At 38.8% G+C, this 17,879-nt stretch overlaps 1 protein-coding gene across 1 annotated transcript in view; it reads right to left on the minus strand.

Annotated features, from left to right (window-relative positions):
• The window catches only part of LOC135477926 (uncharacterized), a 159,935-nt gene that overhangs the window by 69,369 nt on the left and 72,687 nt on the right, over positions 1–17,879 (minus strand). The window contains exons 10-11 of the mRNA XM_064758149.1: positions 15,429–15,529; positions 6,430–6,512 (exon numbers count right to left, since the gene is read on the minus strand). Coding sequence (XP_064614219.1) covers positions 6,430–6,512; positions 15,429–15,529 — 184 coding nt within the window. The remainder of the gene's footprint in view (positions 1–6,429; positions 6,513–15,428; positions 15,530–17,879) is intronic.

Consider the following 17,879-nt stretch of genomic DNA (forward strand, 5'->3'; position numbering starts at 1 on the left):
ACACTGTACAAGAACAGTTCACAGTTTTTATAAAGAACACTGGCCCCATATAGAACTGCTTGTTACATTGAGCTTAGAAGAGAATTGATCACCCTACAAGCACTGACTGGTGTTCGACACATAATACAGCCCGAAGTCGAATAATACAGTCGAAGATTTAAAATGATTTATAAACTACAAAATACTTAATTTATTCAAACTACTGTAATCCTCAGAATCAGTCCAAGTCAGTAACATCAGAATAGAATCTGGCGAAATTCCACGCTAACAACAGTATTTCATATCAGGCTGCCAGTTATTTCACAAAATCTCGGCAGTCAATTTTTGCATAACTTTCTGAGGGAATGAAATCGTTTTGTGCTGCTCTATATAAGACACAAAATACGAGGTATTTGTTTTCAGAAGTTTTGTGAAAGTGGCCTAATGGTACAGGTTTGCATCTTGCACCCTTGATAGTACAGACACATTTACGCTAATAATCAGCACAGGGGAGAAGGAACACGAGTGTCCCAGTCACACTGTCTGTCTTAGCATGAAAGAAACGCCCTGATTAAACACCCAGTTACCCTAACCTTCAGGTACTTGACCCATCCGGACAATCTTCAGGGGTCACAACCTCCATTTATTGGGCCATTCAAAGAGTCACATTTACAGGTATATCATTCAGGTGATAAGAATGGTCCAGCCTCAGGTAAACTCGTTACTGTCAGACAGGTGAGCAGATGACAAATTCCCTTACATTTCCAGAACAATTGGCTTGTCACACACTGAAGTCTTGACTCAGGTGCTTCGGTCACATGACTTGATATATACACCTGTACAGTTTAACATACAACGTACGTGTACCACTGTGAAACGCATCCCGTGAAGAAAGCACTGGGTTGTTTGAATGTACCCAGTCGAACAATGGGGTCACCTGAATGACAATTAACCTGGACATGCCATTATGCTGCATTTGTCTAACTTCTAAACTATGAAGTTTAAATATAAAATGCAAATTCTAGAAGAATTTATATCATACACTAAATACGCAAGACTTATAAATGGAATAAGCCGATTTCAAAGTTGATCTGAAATTACACAAAATTTTTTCAAAACTGGACAAAAAAAATCTGACATCAAGTAAATATAAACTTTAAATGCTGCATATATATAAGTGGGTTAGCTAACATACATTTGAGGTGTACATGAAAATTATCACTGGTTCATATAACGGCTTTGTTCACTCACATTGCCTCATCAGTACGGACACAATAATGTCCTCTTCATGTACGTATTAAAATCCACATATACATATAGTGGGTTATAACATATGTTCATATCCAAATATTGCTACGTACATGACAGCAGCTCTTTTATACATCAATACACCATCAGTTGTATGTTTGAACTCTCTCAATCCAAGCAAGATTCTTTCCAGTAATTCAACTACATAACGCTAATATCTCAATACCCAGTTTTCATGGATAATTTACAGCCTGCCATAAAGTTTATATTGATTCTTCAGAAAATTTATGGGTTGATAAAATCTGACCTCAGACTGATCGAGCAACTAGGTTTTGATCTGACCTGTATGCACGCAGCATTAGAGCACAGTTTTAAGTCACTCTGGAAGCTTTGCACAGCTGTTACAGGCTCAGCACAAATAACACAGTGCCAGATCAACTAACATTTCTTAATATCACTGCAGTAAAAGGTGGGGATGTGGTGGGGTGGGGACTTGGGAGGGTTAAGCGGTGCTCAAGTATGAATGTACACGTGCTGTAACAGTCCAAGTTATTCCCCCCACTGGGCTAGACATTCATGTAAGGCGACGTCACGCTTTAAAGCGAGATATGCATGATATCAGATATGCTCGTGCTCATATGTTAGCCTTTGCAATCATTTTGAGGAATGTTCCAGTGGAGAAGCAGGAATTTCACACCAGAAAAACTGTATCCCCCATTCTACCACATCACCTATAAGCATGCCTTACTATCATTGAAGAACAGTTTGTGGATTCTGTACAGAGGTGGTTGTGGGGGTGAGGGGGGGGGGGGGGGTTGAGGTGTGGTTAGGGATGGTGAATCCTCAACTCTGCATGTACACATTCCACAACAGTGCGTAAAAGTTGTCCCCATAATGCTACAATGTGTTAATATTGCTGCATCAATGGGTAGGTGTATGTCTGGGTGGGTGTGGGGAGAGAAAGGATGTATTGATCTTGGGGGAGGGGGGGAGGAGATTGATTTTGTATGTAGAATAACAGCTAAATTAAGGTATCACCTGTGTACCATGATGTATACAGAACCACATATACAAACCTGTGCTGTTATAATCCTCACTAACATAACCCAGCCCTTCCCAAACAGGGGAAGAAGGTGGAGAGAAAGTTAGTAACAATACAAGGCCTTGCTGCCCCCCTGGCAAGGTTTTACTTGGGGATTTGATGTTATTTTTATTTCTGTTGGATTATTGACATTTCCATAACACCTGGTTCGTGTTAAGAGAACAGACCCGGCTGTTTTCAGTGTGTGTAGTGACGTGGGGTGGGGACTAGAGGGGGCTGGGAGGTGGGGTAGAGGGAGTAAGAGACAGAGAGAGAACAATACACAAGAATACCATTTGCACTTAATATTACATATCAGAATACTGTCTGACCACACTTCATGTCCGGATACCAACTAATATGGCACACAATACTATCATAATCTTAAAATGTTACGCGACAGTATTAACTTGAAGCCCAAAAGCCTGCACCATATTTTACTGCAGTATTTTACATTCTCAACTTTAAGTATATCTAACTACATTTAGCAAACCATTATCAATGGTTTCAAACATATAGCAAATGTTAAAACAGAACTCAACCATGGTACCTTTTTGTTTTGTTAATGAAATTTTGGTTTTGTCCTGCAGGCAATGTGTGTAGGGCAGAACAACACTTCTTCCCATGAGCCATTTTTACAGGCAGTAAACTTTATTGAAAATGAAGCTTATATGGGTAAAATGCACCTTGAATTTAATCCATAAATCACTTTAAGATTTCTCATCTTAAGTACAGCAATCTTGAGCAGGGTGGAAATTTCCAATAATGCTTGCTGTGCACTGTTCACACACACTTATCAGAGATTTCAAATGCACTGCTCTGGCTAGCATTCTCAGAGAATATTGTTTTTGTATCGTACACATGCCGGGCTATCAGGACATATCTAAGGAAGGTTTTCCCTAGTTCTTTCATAATTCTCACATCTGTTTATGATGGCAACTTGTCCTTTGCCCCAAAAGCTTGTCCCCGGAGATACATGACAGGCAGTCTAAAGAACACCTTCAGCTAAAGCCCAGCCCTGATTGGTCATCCTCTGGGACCTGGGCAGACCAATTAACCTATACCCCACCCAACAAACAATGGCTCTCACCAGATCTAATGGACTCTTCCTGACTGTCATTTAAAAGGCAACAAGTTAATTAAATCAGACAAGCCAGCTGGATTTTGAGCTTAATATGACTGAAAACGAATCTGTACACAAAGTTTTCATCAAAACATATTTTAAACAGTAATTTCATGGAAATTAACCACCAACCACTAGGAATCAAGAAAATTGTTAAATATACAGTGCTAGTTATCAAAGTTGATCATAAGTTAACAATGTGAACCTGCACACAAAATTTCTCAAAACTAAAATAATATTTGGAGGAGCTATTACATGGAAACTAAAGCATGACAGACCAACCTTGCAAAATTGTGGGAAAACAAAAAAATAATTGGGTTATAGTCCTTTTTGAAGAAGAAGTAAAGACAAAGAAAGTCAAAATCAGTTGTTCTCTGTTTGTCAAACAGAAGTAGTTTCAATGCAGAGATTGCACCAATTTATAAATGTTGAAATTAGAAACAGCACTGCGTCTTTTGTTCAGCTACAACTTCAGCACAAGACCTTCAGGTAGATGATTTAGCTGGCAACACAACTTACTTTCAAAGCATATCCTCTGTTCGCATAATACAGTCATTAAGATTTACTTTTGAAGATAACAAGGAGGTGAATATCCAGAGCATGATGTAAATCATAAATTTTGTAAAACTAATTAAAACAATATTGTATTTATGTTCAAGAAAATCTGTCTATTCTGAAATTCTAGTTGATTTAGCTGAATGTGTCTTAGAAGAAAGCTGGCATTTTGTAAATTAATCTATCCGGCTTGGCGCTGGAATGGTAGAAGAGTTTGACAGCCCTTGTTTACATTCACAGTGTTTTTACACTTAATCTTGATCAACAATACAGACGAATGGAACAGCCCTGTCTGGAAGGATTTTCATCACGATCCAATAATATAAAAAACAAAAAAGTATACGAAATCCCCAAAAGTGACGGCGTGATGATTTGTGAAGAGGGGAGTAACTCACGAGAAGAAATAAACGCAAACATGAAGAAAATATTACAACCTATCATACTGTCAACACAGACATGCTGGTAATGTGGCCTGGCAACATCAGCAGGCTGAAACAAATAAATCTGCCCTGGGCTTGGTTTACATGGCAGCTTCCCCTCATCTTAAGGTGCCCTAGAGCCTCTTGTTTCTATCAGGTTGATGGGATCAAGGTGGAATCAACAGTGCCCCTACAGCATCAACCTGACAAGTGGTGTATAAACCAAGTGTGGGTGTGTATGTACATAAACATGAATACCTTTATACCATAAAACATGCAGCAACTATATGAATTATTTTATACACTGTACTGTATTATATCTATTTATTTCATTGTTGTTTTACGCTGTAGTCAAGAATATTTCTTTTACAGCACGGCGGCCATGAATATGGTGGGCGGAAATCAGGCTCTGGGAAACCCACAACCACCCGCAGGTTGCTGCCAGATCTTCCCACGTACAACCAAAGAGAAAGCGACATGATCGAGCTGGACTTGAACTCACAGAAACCATAGTTGGTTGGAGGCTCCTGGGTCATTGCAATGGGTGAACTAGCTACCCACTAGGAGACGGAGCTCCCCACACTGCACTGTAACAATTATCTTTTAGTTCATTTAAATTTCCACAAATTATGAGCCTAGTCATTTTGAATATTCGCTTGTTGTTTAACAAGGCACTCAAAAAAAAAAAAAAAACACTCAAAAACAGCTGTACGACAATCTGTCTGTTGGTCAGTCAAAGTTTTCACACCCTACCGATTACTTTGGGTCACTCACTTAACATGTAGTCTGAGTTTAAGGCTACATGAAATCCTGCATGGTCGACTTTCTTTAACATGCCTCAGCATTTGCAAATTTGCCCTTGTTCAATTATATGATCATAGTCAGTTTTTTTTGGCTGGATCATTAACAAGAGTAAATCACCAACTCTGCAAGTCACAGAGGCTTTCCCACATGTGCTGTACCCCATATTCATTGGTGGAGGACAAGTAGTCAAAGAACATGCATGGCAGTGTATTGGCACCAAAGCACAACACTTAACTAAAGTTTAGTTGCCTATGTACACTTAGTGTCCAAATCATAGTCCCCAATACATGTGTACATGCACCTTTAAACCAAAATCTGGAATTCAAAATATGTTCACAGTTTTGGTTTTGCTATTTTCTCTAAACACCTGAATATTGCAGATGTGTAATAGACATAAGATATGATTTTGATGAAGTGCCAGATAAAGTGTAAAGTGCGTCTGCACTTGCTGCATTCTCATCCCGTAAGATAAGGAAAGGTATTGTCAAAAACAGTTGTCTTTATTTCTTTTTACTAGTGCCAGTTCTGGCAAACTGGCAGGTGCAAAGCACTGACAACATAACCAATACAGGGATGACATTTCAAAGTTGAGTTGGTTGAACATGTCTGACCGTGTGCTAGCCAAGTGCTCTTGAAACTGTCCACAGCACAAGTGCTTGACCAGAAGGTTGGTAGGAGAGCAAGGACAAGTGGAACAACCCACTCAACCTTCTTCTCAACACTCTCTACCCCCCTCCCCCCCCCACCCCCGGTGGCCAGCCGCAGGCAACCCAGAGCAGGTTGTAGGTTTGCATGTGGTTTCAAATGTCAAAAATGTGAAGAATCAAAAAAGGCAAAATGTTTTTTTGTATACACATACATGTATTAATCTTTCAAAATGCGGGATGTGGCAAATTTCTGAGCAAGTCTCTAAACAAAACTGTCTACCAAAGTTCAAATTTTGTTGGCACCATGTAAAGGCAAAATAGCCAAATGGAGGCATCAGTCATGCCAGTGTTATCTTCCAACTTAGGCTGCTGTTTCAGGTTGCGTGATGAAAATTTTAAAAAAAACCTCCCTCTTTTCAATAAACAGAATATATCAATTAATGCAAGAAAAGTATTTTTTTCTGACTTATGAATAATACCCACACAAACTTGCATGGATGCAGATAAATTAATATCATGTAAAGACACATTTGGACAAAGCCAGATTTGAACCCGTCACCACCAAGATCTTACCTTGGGTTGAGTGTCCTCTCCTCTGCATCAGACACATCATTCCGGTACTTCACAGTCACATTAGTTGTGCCAATCACATTGCCCTGTGGAGACACAAATAGAAAAGACACTATAGAGTGACTACATTTTACACTGTACAATTGTTATTTAACATTGGGCCTCCATGGCTTTGTTGTTAGCTAGCTTGTGCAGCACAATGATCTGGGAGTTCACGCTGGCTTTCTCTTCGGTCGTACATGGGAAGGTCTGCCAGCATCCTACAGATGATCCTTTGATTTTATTTATTTACTTGATTGGTGTCTTACGCTGGACTTGAACTCACAACGACCGCATTGGTGAGAGGCTCATGGGTCATTACGCTGCGCTAGTGCGCTTACCGAGTGAGCCACGGAGGCTCTTTGAGCTCTGCCCGCTTTCCGAGCTCCTATCATAATGCTGGCCGCCGATGTATGAATGAAACTCAGCACCATCTGCAGGTTGCTGGAAGACCTTCCCACATATGAGTGGAGAGTAAGCCAGAATGAGCTGGCGCATGAGATACAAGTAAACTCATTTAAAGGGTGTTAGATCTTGACATCTTTCAACACTATTCAAGTTCATGTAGGTTTAAGTATTTCAAGAACCAATGATTTATTTATTTATTTAATTGGCATTTTACGCCGTACTCAAGAATATTTCACTTAGACGACGGCGGCCAGCATTATGGTGGGTGGAAACCGGGCACAACTCCAGGGAAACCCACGACCATCCGCAGGCTGATGGCAGACCTTCCCACGTAAGGCCGGAGAGGAAGCCAGCTTGAACTGGTCAAGAACCAATGAGAACCCAGTTAAGATTTAAGATTGCAGATGAAACCGAAAGATCCGGAACTTGAACATGTGATCACTATGGTCAGGGACCAAACTGGTTTCAGCAACAACAATGCTTTAGCTATACAGTGACTTTGATGTTCTAAGCTCTGATTACATAATGATACCAGGTTTTCAATGTGCAATGATAAAATTGCTGGACAATATGGGCTGCTGAAGTTGGTTTTCGTTACATCCTATGAAAGAAGCAAGTAATCTGTCATCCATCATACTTATTTACAATTTGCTTAAAAATCAATATGGCAGCCAATGTAATCTCAGTAAATATCCATTTCTTCAACTAAAGTCAGACAACGCAAAAGCTATAGGCCACATGATCATCGTTGACCCCTCACTTATTTTCACACGGAGCCCTTTGAACAGCCAGAGCAGGAAATCGAGTCACCATATTCACTGCCCAAGGTTGGGTTTGAAAACGCATCTGGTGCGTCCAAGTGACTGAAAGGCAAATGCCTTTAACACGGAGCCACAGTTTGCTCTCTTAATTCTTAATCTGTTTGTTTCCTGGCTACAGGATCACAAAGTGATCTTGGATTTAGGTCCAAATTTCAATCATTGAACTCGGTATGTTCCTTTCCGTTATTCTTTGTTGAAATTTGCAGTCCCAATATCTTACACTGAATTCACGTTTTCAATCAATATTTTGACCGTATTAAGTAAGAAACAACAGGTTTTAAAATGATTTGAAATTTTGATTTAAGTCAAAGATTGCTTCATGGTCCTAGGCTCTATACACATTAGACCAAAGTTCACAGTCACAGGCACAAGGAATACAATTAAAACCATGGGCATGGACTTTCATATTTAAAGCCCTTTAATTGTGTGATTCACCAGTATACTCATTTCCTCCAGACAGACAGGAGTTCAGACAATGATTCATCATCAAACGGATACAAAATCGACACTGACTGGCCGACAGTAGAGATACAGTTTCCTGGGTTAAATCTTGTAGCCTTGGTGACGTTTGCATAAATGTAACAGTGTTATCATTATTAGGGATTACACTTTCTGAATATAGCATAGATTCTATAGTGCTGAAAACTGGTTGAGACCAATGCCAGTTTCTCAGCCAATTTTCAGCAGTAGAATCTGTGCTGTTTTCAGGCAGCGTAATCTTTAACTTAATCCTCTTTCTAAATGACATCTATACTTGGTTGAATAAATGTACCATACCTATAAAATTCAGTTTAGGCAAGACATAAGCCTGGACTTGGCTCTATCTCACACCAGCCAATCAGAATTGATTCTGAATTTAAACTGTAAGGATTTATATACCACTCATGTTTTTTTTCTACAATGTAACATTTAACATGCAAATTTAAATTTAAAAAAAAAAAAAAAAAAAAAAAAAAAAAAAAAAAAAAAAAAAAAAAGAAATCTTCCACAATTAAGACAGCAGAATGAATTCCCTTGAAATGGTTCAAGTCTCCTAGGAAGTTGTGAGGTTACACTATAGTGAACAGTGATTTAGTTATCTCACTGACGTCCAATGATGACGTTATAGAGAATATGCTGAAGACATTTGAAAAAAAAAATAATCAGAACAAACACAATCAAATTTTTGTTTTATTTTAGAACAGCCTAAATGATGACCTTTCACAAATTGCATGTATCAGCCTTGTCTATGCATGATTCATATTCAAAGTTGGTAATAAAGTTTGTACATTTATAATGCAGGTAGCTTTGTAAGTTCTTCAACCTTCAGAATCATTTTACCAGTACAAACAGTACAGGTACAAGTGATATTTTCAGATGGCAATAATTTGAGCTATTCTTGGCAAATAGAGAAAACTTGATTTCATTAGCAAATATAGTTTTTTTGCCAAAAATCTCTGGGCATAGTCTGTTTATAACTTTTCAGTAATACATAAGTAAAGGCGTCTACCAGGTTACTGGAGGTGCCAACAGTATAAAACCACTGCCCCCTTCCACATATCTGATGAACCTTCTGGCTGCGACTGTCTGCAATAAGTGTTTAACTTCAAGTGACTGAATTAACAGGAATGCCTCATAAACTATAGGAGACTTTGAGGATCAATGTTTTTAGGAGAAAATAGTGACAGAAATTGTGAAATTAAATTTCACCTTTACTGGGTATTTGAGCTTTTGCGAATACCTGAAAATTTTTCTTAACCACATCAAGAAAAAACATAAGCACATGTAGTATGTGATTTCAAGTTGGTATAATTTTTTTCCCACATTTTCTCCTTAATTTCATCAATACTGGAAAAAAAAAACCCCCTGATATCTCTGTGATATATCTGTGTCTTAAGACATCTGTGCAATAAACAAAACCAGAGCCATCAATTAAAGCCTTCGTACTATCACTCTGAGAATGTTAACTAAATTCAGTATTACATCTACATGTTACATGTTTAGAAGTCATTGTTCACCTAAACTCAGTTCCTCGCTGCACACAATACATGCGCTGACTGAGCGTTAAACCTCCCAGATGTTCACCACATGCAGGTATCTGACGTACATCGAAACATGCAAACAGCGTAGTTGAATGCTAGTCAGGTCGCTTGTGGACACGCCTTCCACTTCCCGTCTGAGTAAGAGCCCGAGTCGTACGTTTCTCTAAATGTAACGTCAGTGATGAACATATGTGTAAATATACACGCTGACATTTTTTTTTTTTTTTTTGTAATGGCTGGGTTCAGATCTAAATGCGTCTCTTGTCACTGTACACAGAACTGTATGCTCCTTATTCTGTTGGACGTCATTCCATGATCTTTCCTGCCAGGTTCGGTGTATACTAGTACATATACCTGCCCAATCATACAAAATCAGACTTGGTGGCATGGCTCCCAAAACAAGAGCACAGCTATAGGTTACAAAAGACAACAACGTGGAGATTAAACCAATGCAAAGCAGCAACAACAGTGTGATAGTTCAAGGCAAATTGTAACACATATAGCCCGTGAAATTTAGTCTCTTTTCAGTTTACCCTAGTTATGGCTTTCTTCACACTGTTCATGTAAATCCTTAAAGGGAGTTAAGCCACTTACACACCCTCATAATCAAGACTCACCATGTAGTGAGGAAACATGTGTATGCAAAACTTAAGCTTGCTACATAAAGTGTTTTTGAAGATCCCCCCCCACCCCCCCACCCCACAATGAACAGACCAGACCAATGATGCATGACACATTCAATGTTGAAATGGATTCAAATTTGCTATCATCACATATTAACATGCATTTATCCAAAGGATCCTTGAATATTCCCTTCTCTGAATTTAGGAAATTGTTAATTCGAAGGACAGACTGGAAGAGTATAGTAAAGGCAAACTTCTTATGTTTTTTTTTAACTGCAATTCGACAATGATGCCAGGGAAATGACATACATGTCAGTTCCCTTCGTAACAGCAACAGCAACAACAACATTGCCCATTACACGAACAACAGTCACTCCTCCTAACGAATACTCCTGTATATCCTGGTTGGAAACAATTGCCATTAAAGGCAGTCATGTTCTAGTATCCTGCCACTGACGTCCAGTTGACAACTGCAGTGCTGGAGTCAGGAACTACTGTCACCATATATCAAGGCAAACAGGTACATCGGTTGACTTATACGGACTCCCAGCACGACTTGCTATAACAGGCTAGCCACGCAACACCAGAACATCATGACAGCTGTTTGCACAAGGAGGCTTCCGTACAATTCTCATTTCATATCCAGACGATAGGCATGCATGGAATAGGATTGCCCATAAACATGCATGTGTAGCATCTGTTGTAAATGTTTCATATCTCACAAAATATTTAAAGCATTACTGCATGGAAAATGCTGTTTTTTAAATCTTTTGTGTGCATGCCAAAAATAACCATGTACATAATGGTAGATCTCCAACGGAATTTTTGTACATCCTGTTCTTTTAAAAAGCACTGCAGATGGTGGTGGGTTTCCACTGGGTTCTGCCCTGTTTCCTCCAACTCTAATGTTGGCAGCCGTCCTAGAAATATTCTTGAGCACAAGTGTAAAACACATAAATAAATAAATAAATAAATTTAAAAAGCACATGAATCCTCTTTGCTATATCATTCAGCAGTTCCAGTTGTGCTCACAATTTGAACTTGCTGCTGATGATACAATCATGCTCAGTACACTATCTATATTAGAGAAGGTGTCACCATATTAATTTCTCAATGAGAGATTCTCCAAAATCCGAATTAATATACCTAAAAAGTTGTAAATTAACAGCTTGTACCTCCAACAGTTGTCAATCTACAGCTTATACCTCCACTAGTTGTCAATCTACAGCTTATTCCTCCAATAGATGTAATGCAATCAACAGATTAGATCTGCAATAGTTGTCAATCTACAGTTTATTCCTCCAACAGTTGTCAATCTACAGCTTATTCCTCCAATAGCTGTCATGCAATCAACAGATTAGATCTGCAATAGCTGTCAATCTACAGCTGATTCCTCCAGTAGCTGTCATTCTACAGCTTATTCCTCCAGTAGCTGTCAATCTACAACTTATTCCTCCAATAGCTGTCAATCTACAGCTTATTCCTCCAATAGCTATCAAGCAATCAACAGATTATACCTACATCTACATCAACAGAGTATACCTCCAATAGTTAAACAACAGAATATACCTCCAGCATGTAGAATAGCTGACAATCAACAACTCATATTTGCTATAACGGAAAATTAACAGCTTACACAGTTAACAACAGATTATGCTTCCAACAATCACTGAATTATATCTCCAGCATCTTCAATAGCTGACAATCAATGGTTTATGCCTCAAATAGTTAACCGTCAACAGACTACACCCTAACCACTCAACAGATTATGCCTCCACAAGTCAACAATCAACAGCATTTACAGTACATGTTCCTCCAATAGCTGAGAATCAACGGTCTATACAAGTACCTTCATTTGATGAAAATCAACTGTTTATAATTGTACTGTTAATAGCTAAAAATCAACAGGTTATAAATGTACCTCCAACAGCCCAAAATCAACAGGCAATTATTTTGTACCTCCAATAGCTGAAAATCAACAGGTTATAACTGTGCCTCAACAAATGAAAATCAACAGGTTATAAATGTACCTCTCAGCTGCTGAAAATCAACAGATTATAGATGTACCTCAATAGATGAAAATCAACAGGTTATAAATGTACCTCTCAGCTGCTGAAAATCAACAGATTATAGATGTACCTCAATAGATGAAAATCAACAGGTTATAAATGTACCTCAAATAGCCTGGGACACACGAACCTGAAAACACCTTGTGTACCACTCCACAAGCCTGATCAGCAGTAAATGGTCTCCTGTGACTTACAAAAACTTTTACGACATGTTTAGGAGCATGTAAATCATGCACACAATGAAGGTCAGGGCACAGCCGTTGGTTAGTTTGGGGAGGTGAAGGCAAGCTGAGATGAATCACAGGACTTCATTACAAGACACCTTTAATTTGTGGTCACTGCGGCCTATGAACAATGGAATTACTCTGGGTATATATAGCCTCGTGACCTCTAAGCCTTGTCACAGGGACTTGTGTTATACAGACCCGCTATTATACGGCCGGCTGCCCACCAATCAGCCAGAAAAACGACAGCATTATAAGGCTTAACATCACAAGACACGTACAACTGGGGCCATCTTTTTCACAGGCAATACAGGCAACATTTCCCACCTAAACCAGTCCATTCCAGGCTGTGTAAAAAAACCATCATTCTCTGCTGTTACTCTGCAGTGCTACAGAAATACCTCTTGCTTTACGAGTAAAACTTAATACGGAAACAAACACATAGAACAGAGAAGAACAAAAAAGTGTACTAGTGAAAAAGGGCCCTGACGATCCTCTTTTAGGCGGATAATACTCCCTTCAAAAGTTCGTGCCATGTTGTAATTCCATTTTGAAGTCCATTATTCATCTATATTTAGTAAAAACATACTGCAGACCATGTACACTGTTCTGTTATCTATGGATTGGTCAGTTTCTCACACTACGAGCTTCATGCACACTGACACGATTGACTGGAGCCACAAATATTCAAACAGGTATTTATTTATGTATTGGATTGGTGTTTTACGTCGTGCTCAAGAATATTTCACTTATACGACAGCAGCCAGCATTACGGTGAAAGGAAACCTTCGCCCACCCGCAGGTTGTTGGCAGACCTTCCCACATACGACCGGAGATGAAGCCAGTATGAGCTGGACTTGAACTCACAGCAGGTGCATTTGTTCAAATATCTAGGATTTCTTACTTATACGATATTATATAAACACATGAGTCCAGTCTGGAAATGATGTTTTCCCAGTCACAATACAGCCTTTTCATTTTTATTGTACACTCCTCCCCCCTTCCCCCCCCCCCCCCCCCCCCCAGTCTGTTACAAGAGATCCTAATGATTGGATGATGGTGATTGACATTCACATACTGAAAAAAATGCACATTTCTGAAAACAATGTGCATGTCCTCGAAAACAATGTGCTTTTCTCTGAAACCAATTTCTTGGAGAGTGTTGTGGTTAAAACATATCTGGTTAGCAAGTCTAAACTTGCCAACTGAATAATATAGTTGTATTCTGTTGCCGTGGAGTGTATGTACGAGTCATCACAATGTAAGGCACTGATGATAAATATCCTTACAACAAACACGTGGCAAACATCTTGCTTTTGTCAAAAGTTTGGCCGAACGACAGACAGACAGACAGACTTACAAAGCTTCTAGTCACAGCTAAAGATGAGGACCATCTCCTACCAAACACTACATGGATGAATGTAGCTTAGAATAACTGATCAGTCATGTCCAACCACGCTACACGTAAGAACTCAAACCATGACACTGGAATATATGGAAGCGCAAATTCGGTTTAGCTGCACCAGATTAGAGTTAACTTTTCGATGCATGACCATTTACATATGTACATATACATTCCAATGCAATTTTCCTATGAAATTCCAGTGAGCCATACACTTGATAAGGCAACTGCCTGGAGCGAGGTGTTTTATGCTATCGACTTGATCAAAGAGCACACGCACCCAAAAATTTGTAGCTAATCAGTGAGAGCTTGAAAACCTCCCACAATCCATTCTGTTCAATCATTATGTTCAGGGCCTTCTAGCAGTGTTCAAGAGCACATTTTAAATTTGTTTTACCGGATACTGTCAGAAGGATCATCGAAATCCTCAGATCTGACCTAGCTTAAATGGCGCATAGAAACAATCTGATATTTAGGTGGTTCACCCAATGCACTCCCGTTTTCCATCACGCAAAAATCTGACAAAGATCACAGACATCTAAAATCTTATCTTTGGCATTTGTTCAACAATCACATGAATACATCATATACATGTACATGTACATGTACATGTAGCAGTAGGTGTAGGGAAACCGTCATATACATGTACATGTAGCAGTAGGTGTAGGGAAACCGTCATATACATGTACATGTAGCAGTAGGTGTAGGGAAACCGTCATATACATGTACATGTAGCAGTAGGTGTAGGGAAACCGTCATATACATGTACATGTAGCAGTAGGTGTAGGGAAACCGAACGTAGCCTCTGACATTCTTCTCTCTCTTGTGAATTATGCTTAATACATTTTGCCTTTTGATTAAAGCTCTTGGAATCAGCAAATTAGATATGTACAGATGTCCACGGTCCAGTGTGTCCCAGTGGTTGGCGTGTTAGCGCAGCGCAATGATACAAGAATCTCTCACAATTTTGTTCGTTGCGAGTTCATGTCCAGATGATGCTGGCTTACTCTGCAGTCGCATGTGAGGAGGCCAGCCAGCAACTTGCGAAGTGTCATGGGTTTCCCCTGGGCTTTGCCAAGTTTTCCTCCCATTTGCAACCATCATATAAGTGAAATATTCTTGAGTATGGAGTAAAACTTCAATCAAATAAATATATCTACAAACTTGTAACAAATATTTAACCTGTTGTGGCCTTATGCAAAAGTCCAGTCTGCAGAAAGAACGCTTTGCACTCATCAGATTATCATGTTCTCAATGAGATTTGCTCGGCTTTTTTCTCTTATCTCCCTAGAGTGCTCATCGATGCAGTTTTCAGATATAAAAGAAGATGCAGCAGCTGTAACAGTTGATATGAGTAAATGTAATACATACAGATGATGTAAAAGATAAGCTTACCAGAAGGGAGAAGCGACACGATTGGTTGACCTCGGCCACTCCACAGTGATGTAGAGACAGCTGCCCCTCGTCATCTTCCACAGACACCTCCCGATTGAACACTGCGCCCGGCAGAGAAATCAGAAAACAGGAAACGTTAAGTCATGGGATCCGCCGCTCACGGTTGATTAAGCAAACTCACAAAACCTGTCCAACCACCTGGCTTGGAGTGAGCGTTTACATACAGGTATATATAGCCTCATTACCAATACAGGTAACATCTACTTACCACAAATATACATCTATACATGTGTCTGCTGGCTCAGAGGTAAAACCACCAACAGTCCAGGTTAATTAACTCATGATCATACATATTCATTTATGCAGCAACAGAATACAACTTATACTTGTGTCTGAAATGTTAACAACATGTTTACAAATATATAATCCCCCCTTTTTTAGCGCGGGGAAGGGTGGGGGGGAGAGCTGTCCAAGTGTCATGGCTGAGAATGATGAAGTAGAGAAGTGTCTATACCTTGCTGATTACAAGTGACTTACTGTTTACACATCCCTGAACGTATCTATCACAATACACCAGAGACAGGGGAATGTCAGTGGCTAAGTTTGCCTACATATATATTTATTTGATTTATTTGATTGTGGTTTAATGCCATACTTTTTTTTTTTTGATTCTACACTGAGGAACACTTTTATGTGTGGAGGAAAATGAAGCACATGGAGTGAACCACTAAATCAAATTAAATTGTTTCTTTAGGCCAAGCCAGAACAGACAATTTTTTTTTTTCATGAACGGCTTTCGATGACACTTCTGATAATACCTGGCAACACAAATTTACATTATGCTGATTCTATGCTCTTTACTCAGTTGACGAATCAGGATGCGAAAGTTTCATAAAAAATTTAAAGCGCTTGGCATTGAATTATTACATGAAAATACTGCAAAATGTCAAATGATGCTAATAATCTTGTTTTGGCGACATTCACACTGAAAGTAGAACAAATGTGTTACGAGATACATTTTTCAGTCAAAATGCTTTCAAGATACATATCCTGTACATATGGGTCCTTTCTATTCATAAAGGCACACATACATATATCCGGCATACCATTATCATTGTAATATAATATTAAACGTTTTTCACTGCGAATGTTTATTAGGTATGAACAATGAATAAGTAGGATTTATGAACATTTCATTAATACAGAAGTGCTATTTTAAATCCTCAAAATTAGCAGCAAACATACACATGTACATTAGATAATGTGCTTCAATGTGTAATTTTTCCACCTTTCATTATATATGTTAATGAGCAGACATGTGCATCTATACAGTCATCATCACTGACATATTGAAAGCGACAAATTAAATATTTTACAAAGGAATTTCTCCCCTTTTTTTGAATGTAAGCCTTTAAATTAACTTTTACACATAATGGAATAACAAAGATTGATAAATTGCATTCCATAAATTCTTTTCATAAATGCTAATGTTTTAGAACTTGGGGGGTAATTATACTGGTGATCGGTATCCACACCTGAGCATGAACCCACAGGTAAATGCATCTGACGCATGACTACATGTAGGTAATTTCAATACAGAACATGCCATCATAATCATGCACAGGTTCGTGTAAACTTTGATGCTTAATTCATATGAACTCCTCACAACTTCATTGTGCTTCATTCGATAAAGCATTCCAGTAATACCGTAATAAGCACATTCTAAGAGTAAGTTTTTTAGTTCCAAGTTACATAACATGAAGAGCTCATTTACTTCATAATAAGCGAGAAATTATTCAATGCAAATGCGTGTGCACTTCAAAATCGTAATTCAAGAAATACGTAAAATATAAAACAAAGAATATAATAAATGTAAAATTCCAAGATTTTCTGAGAAAATCACATTAATTCTACTAATTCATCTGATTTTTTTTTTGTGATGGTGATACTGATATAAACTTTACAGGTACATTCACTTTGGGCAAATGCTTGGCAGAGTAATTACCCAAAATTGACACTATCCTTTCCTAAAAGGTTTATTTGGATCATGTCGAAGACAATAATCCAGACTCTCTCATTTTATAAAGTTCATGAGTGAATTAAACCCTGAACCAGGTGTGCAAATGCCAAAACTTAACGATTCAAACCTTAACGATGTGTCAGAGTATTCAGAAGCCTGACTTTAATTTGCATGACTTGTTATAACCCTACGTGTACATGTATTCTGGAATTCATTACGCGTTATTCATCATCACAGCTAACACACCTAATAACATCTAGTATGGCCAGGTTCAAACTTAATATGCAACAAGGGTAACACCTGGATGAGGGATTAACACAGCCCACCTGTATATTTGGAGCCACAAGACGCGGCTTAGTCCAGGTGAGTTTGGTTATAATGCCCACCTGTCAAACTGATTAATTACCTATATGTGGCCAGGTAAGTGCACT

Source organism: Liolophura sinensis, chromosome 11 (genome assembly GCF_032854445.1).
Source record: "Liolophura sinensis isolate JHLJ2023 chromosome 11, CUHK_Ljap_v2, whole genome shotgun sequence".
NCBI lineage: Eukaryota > Metazoa > Mollusca > Polyplacophora > Chitonida > Chitonidae > Liolophura > Liolophura sinensis.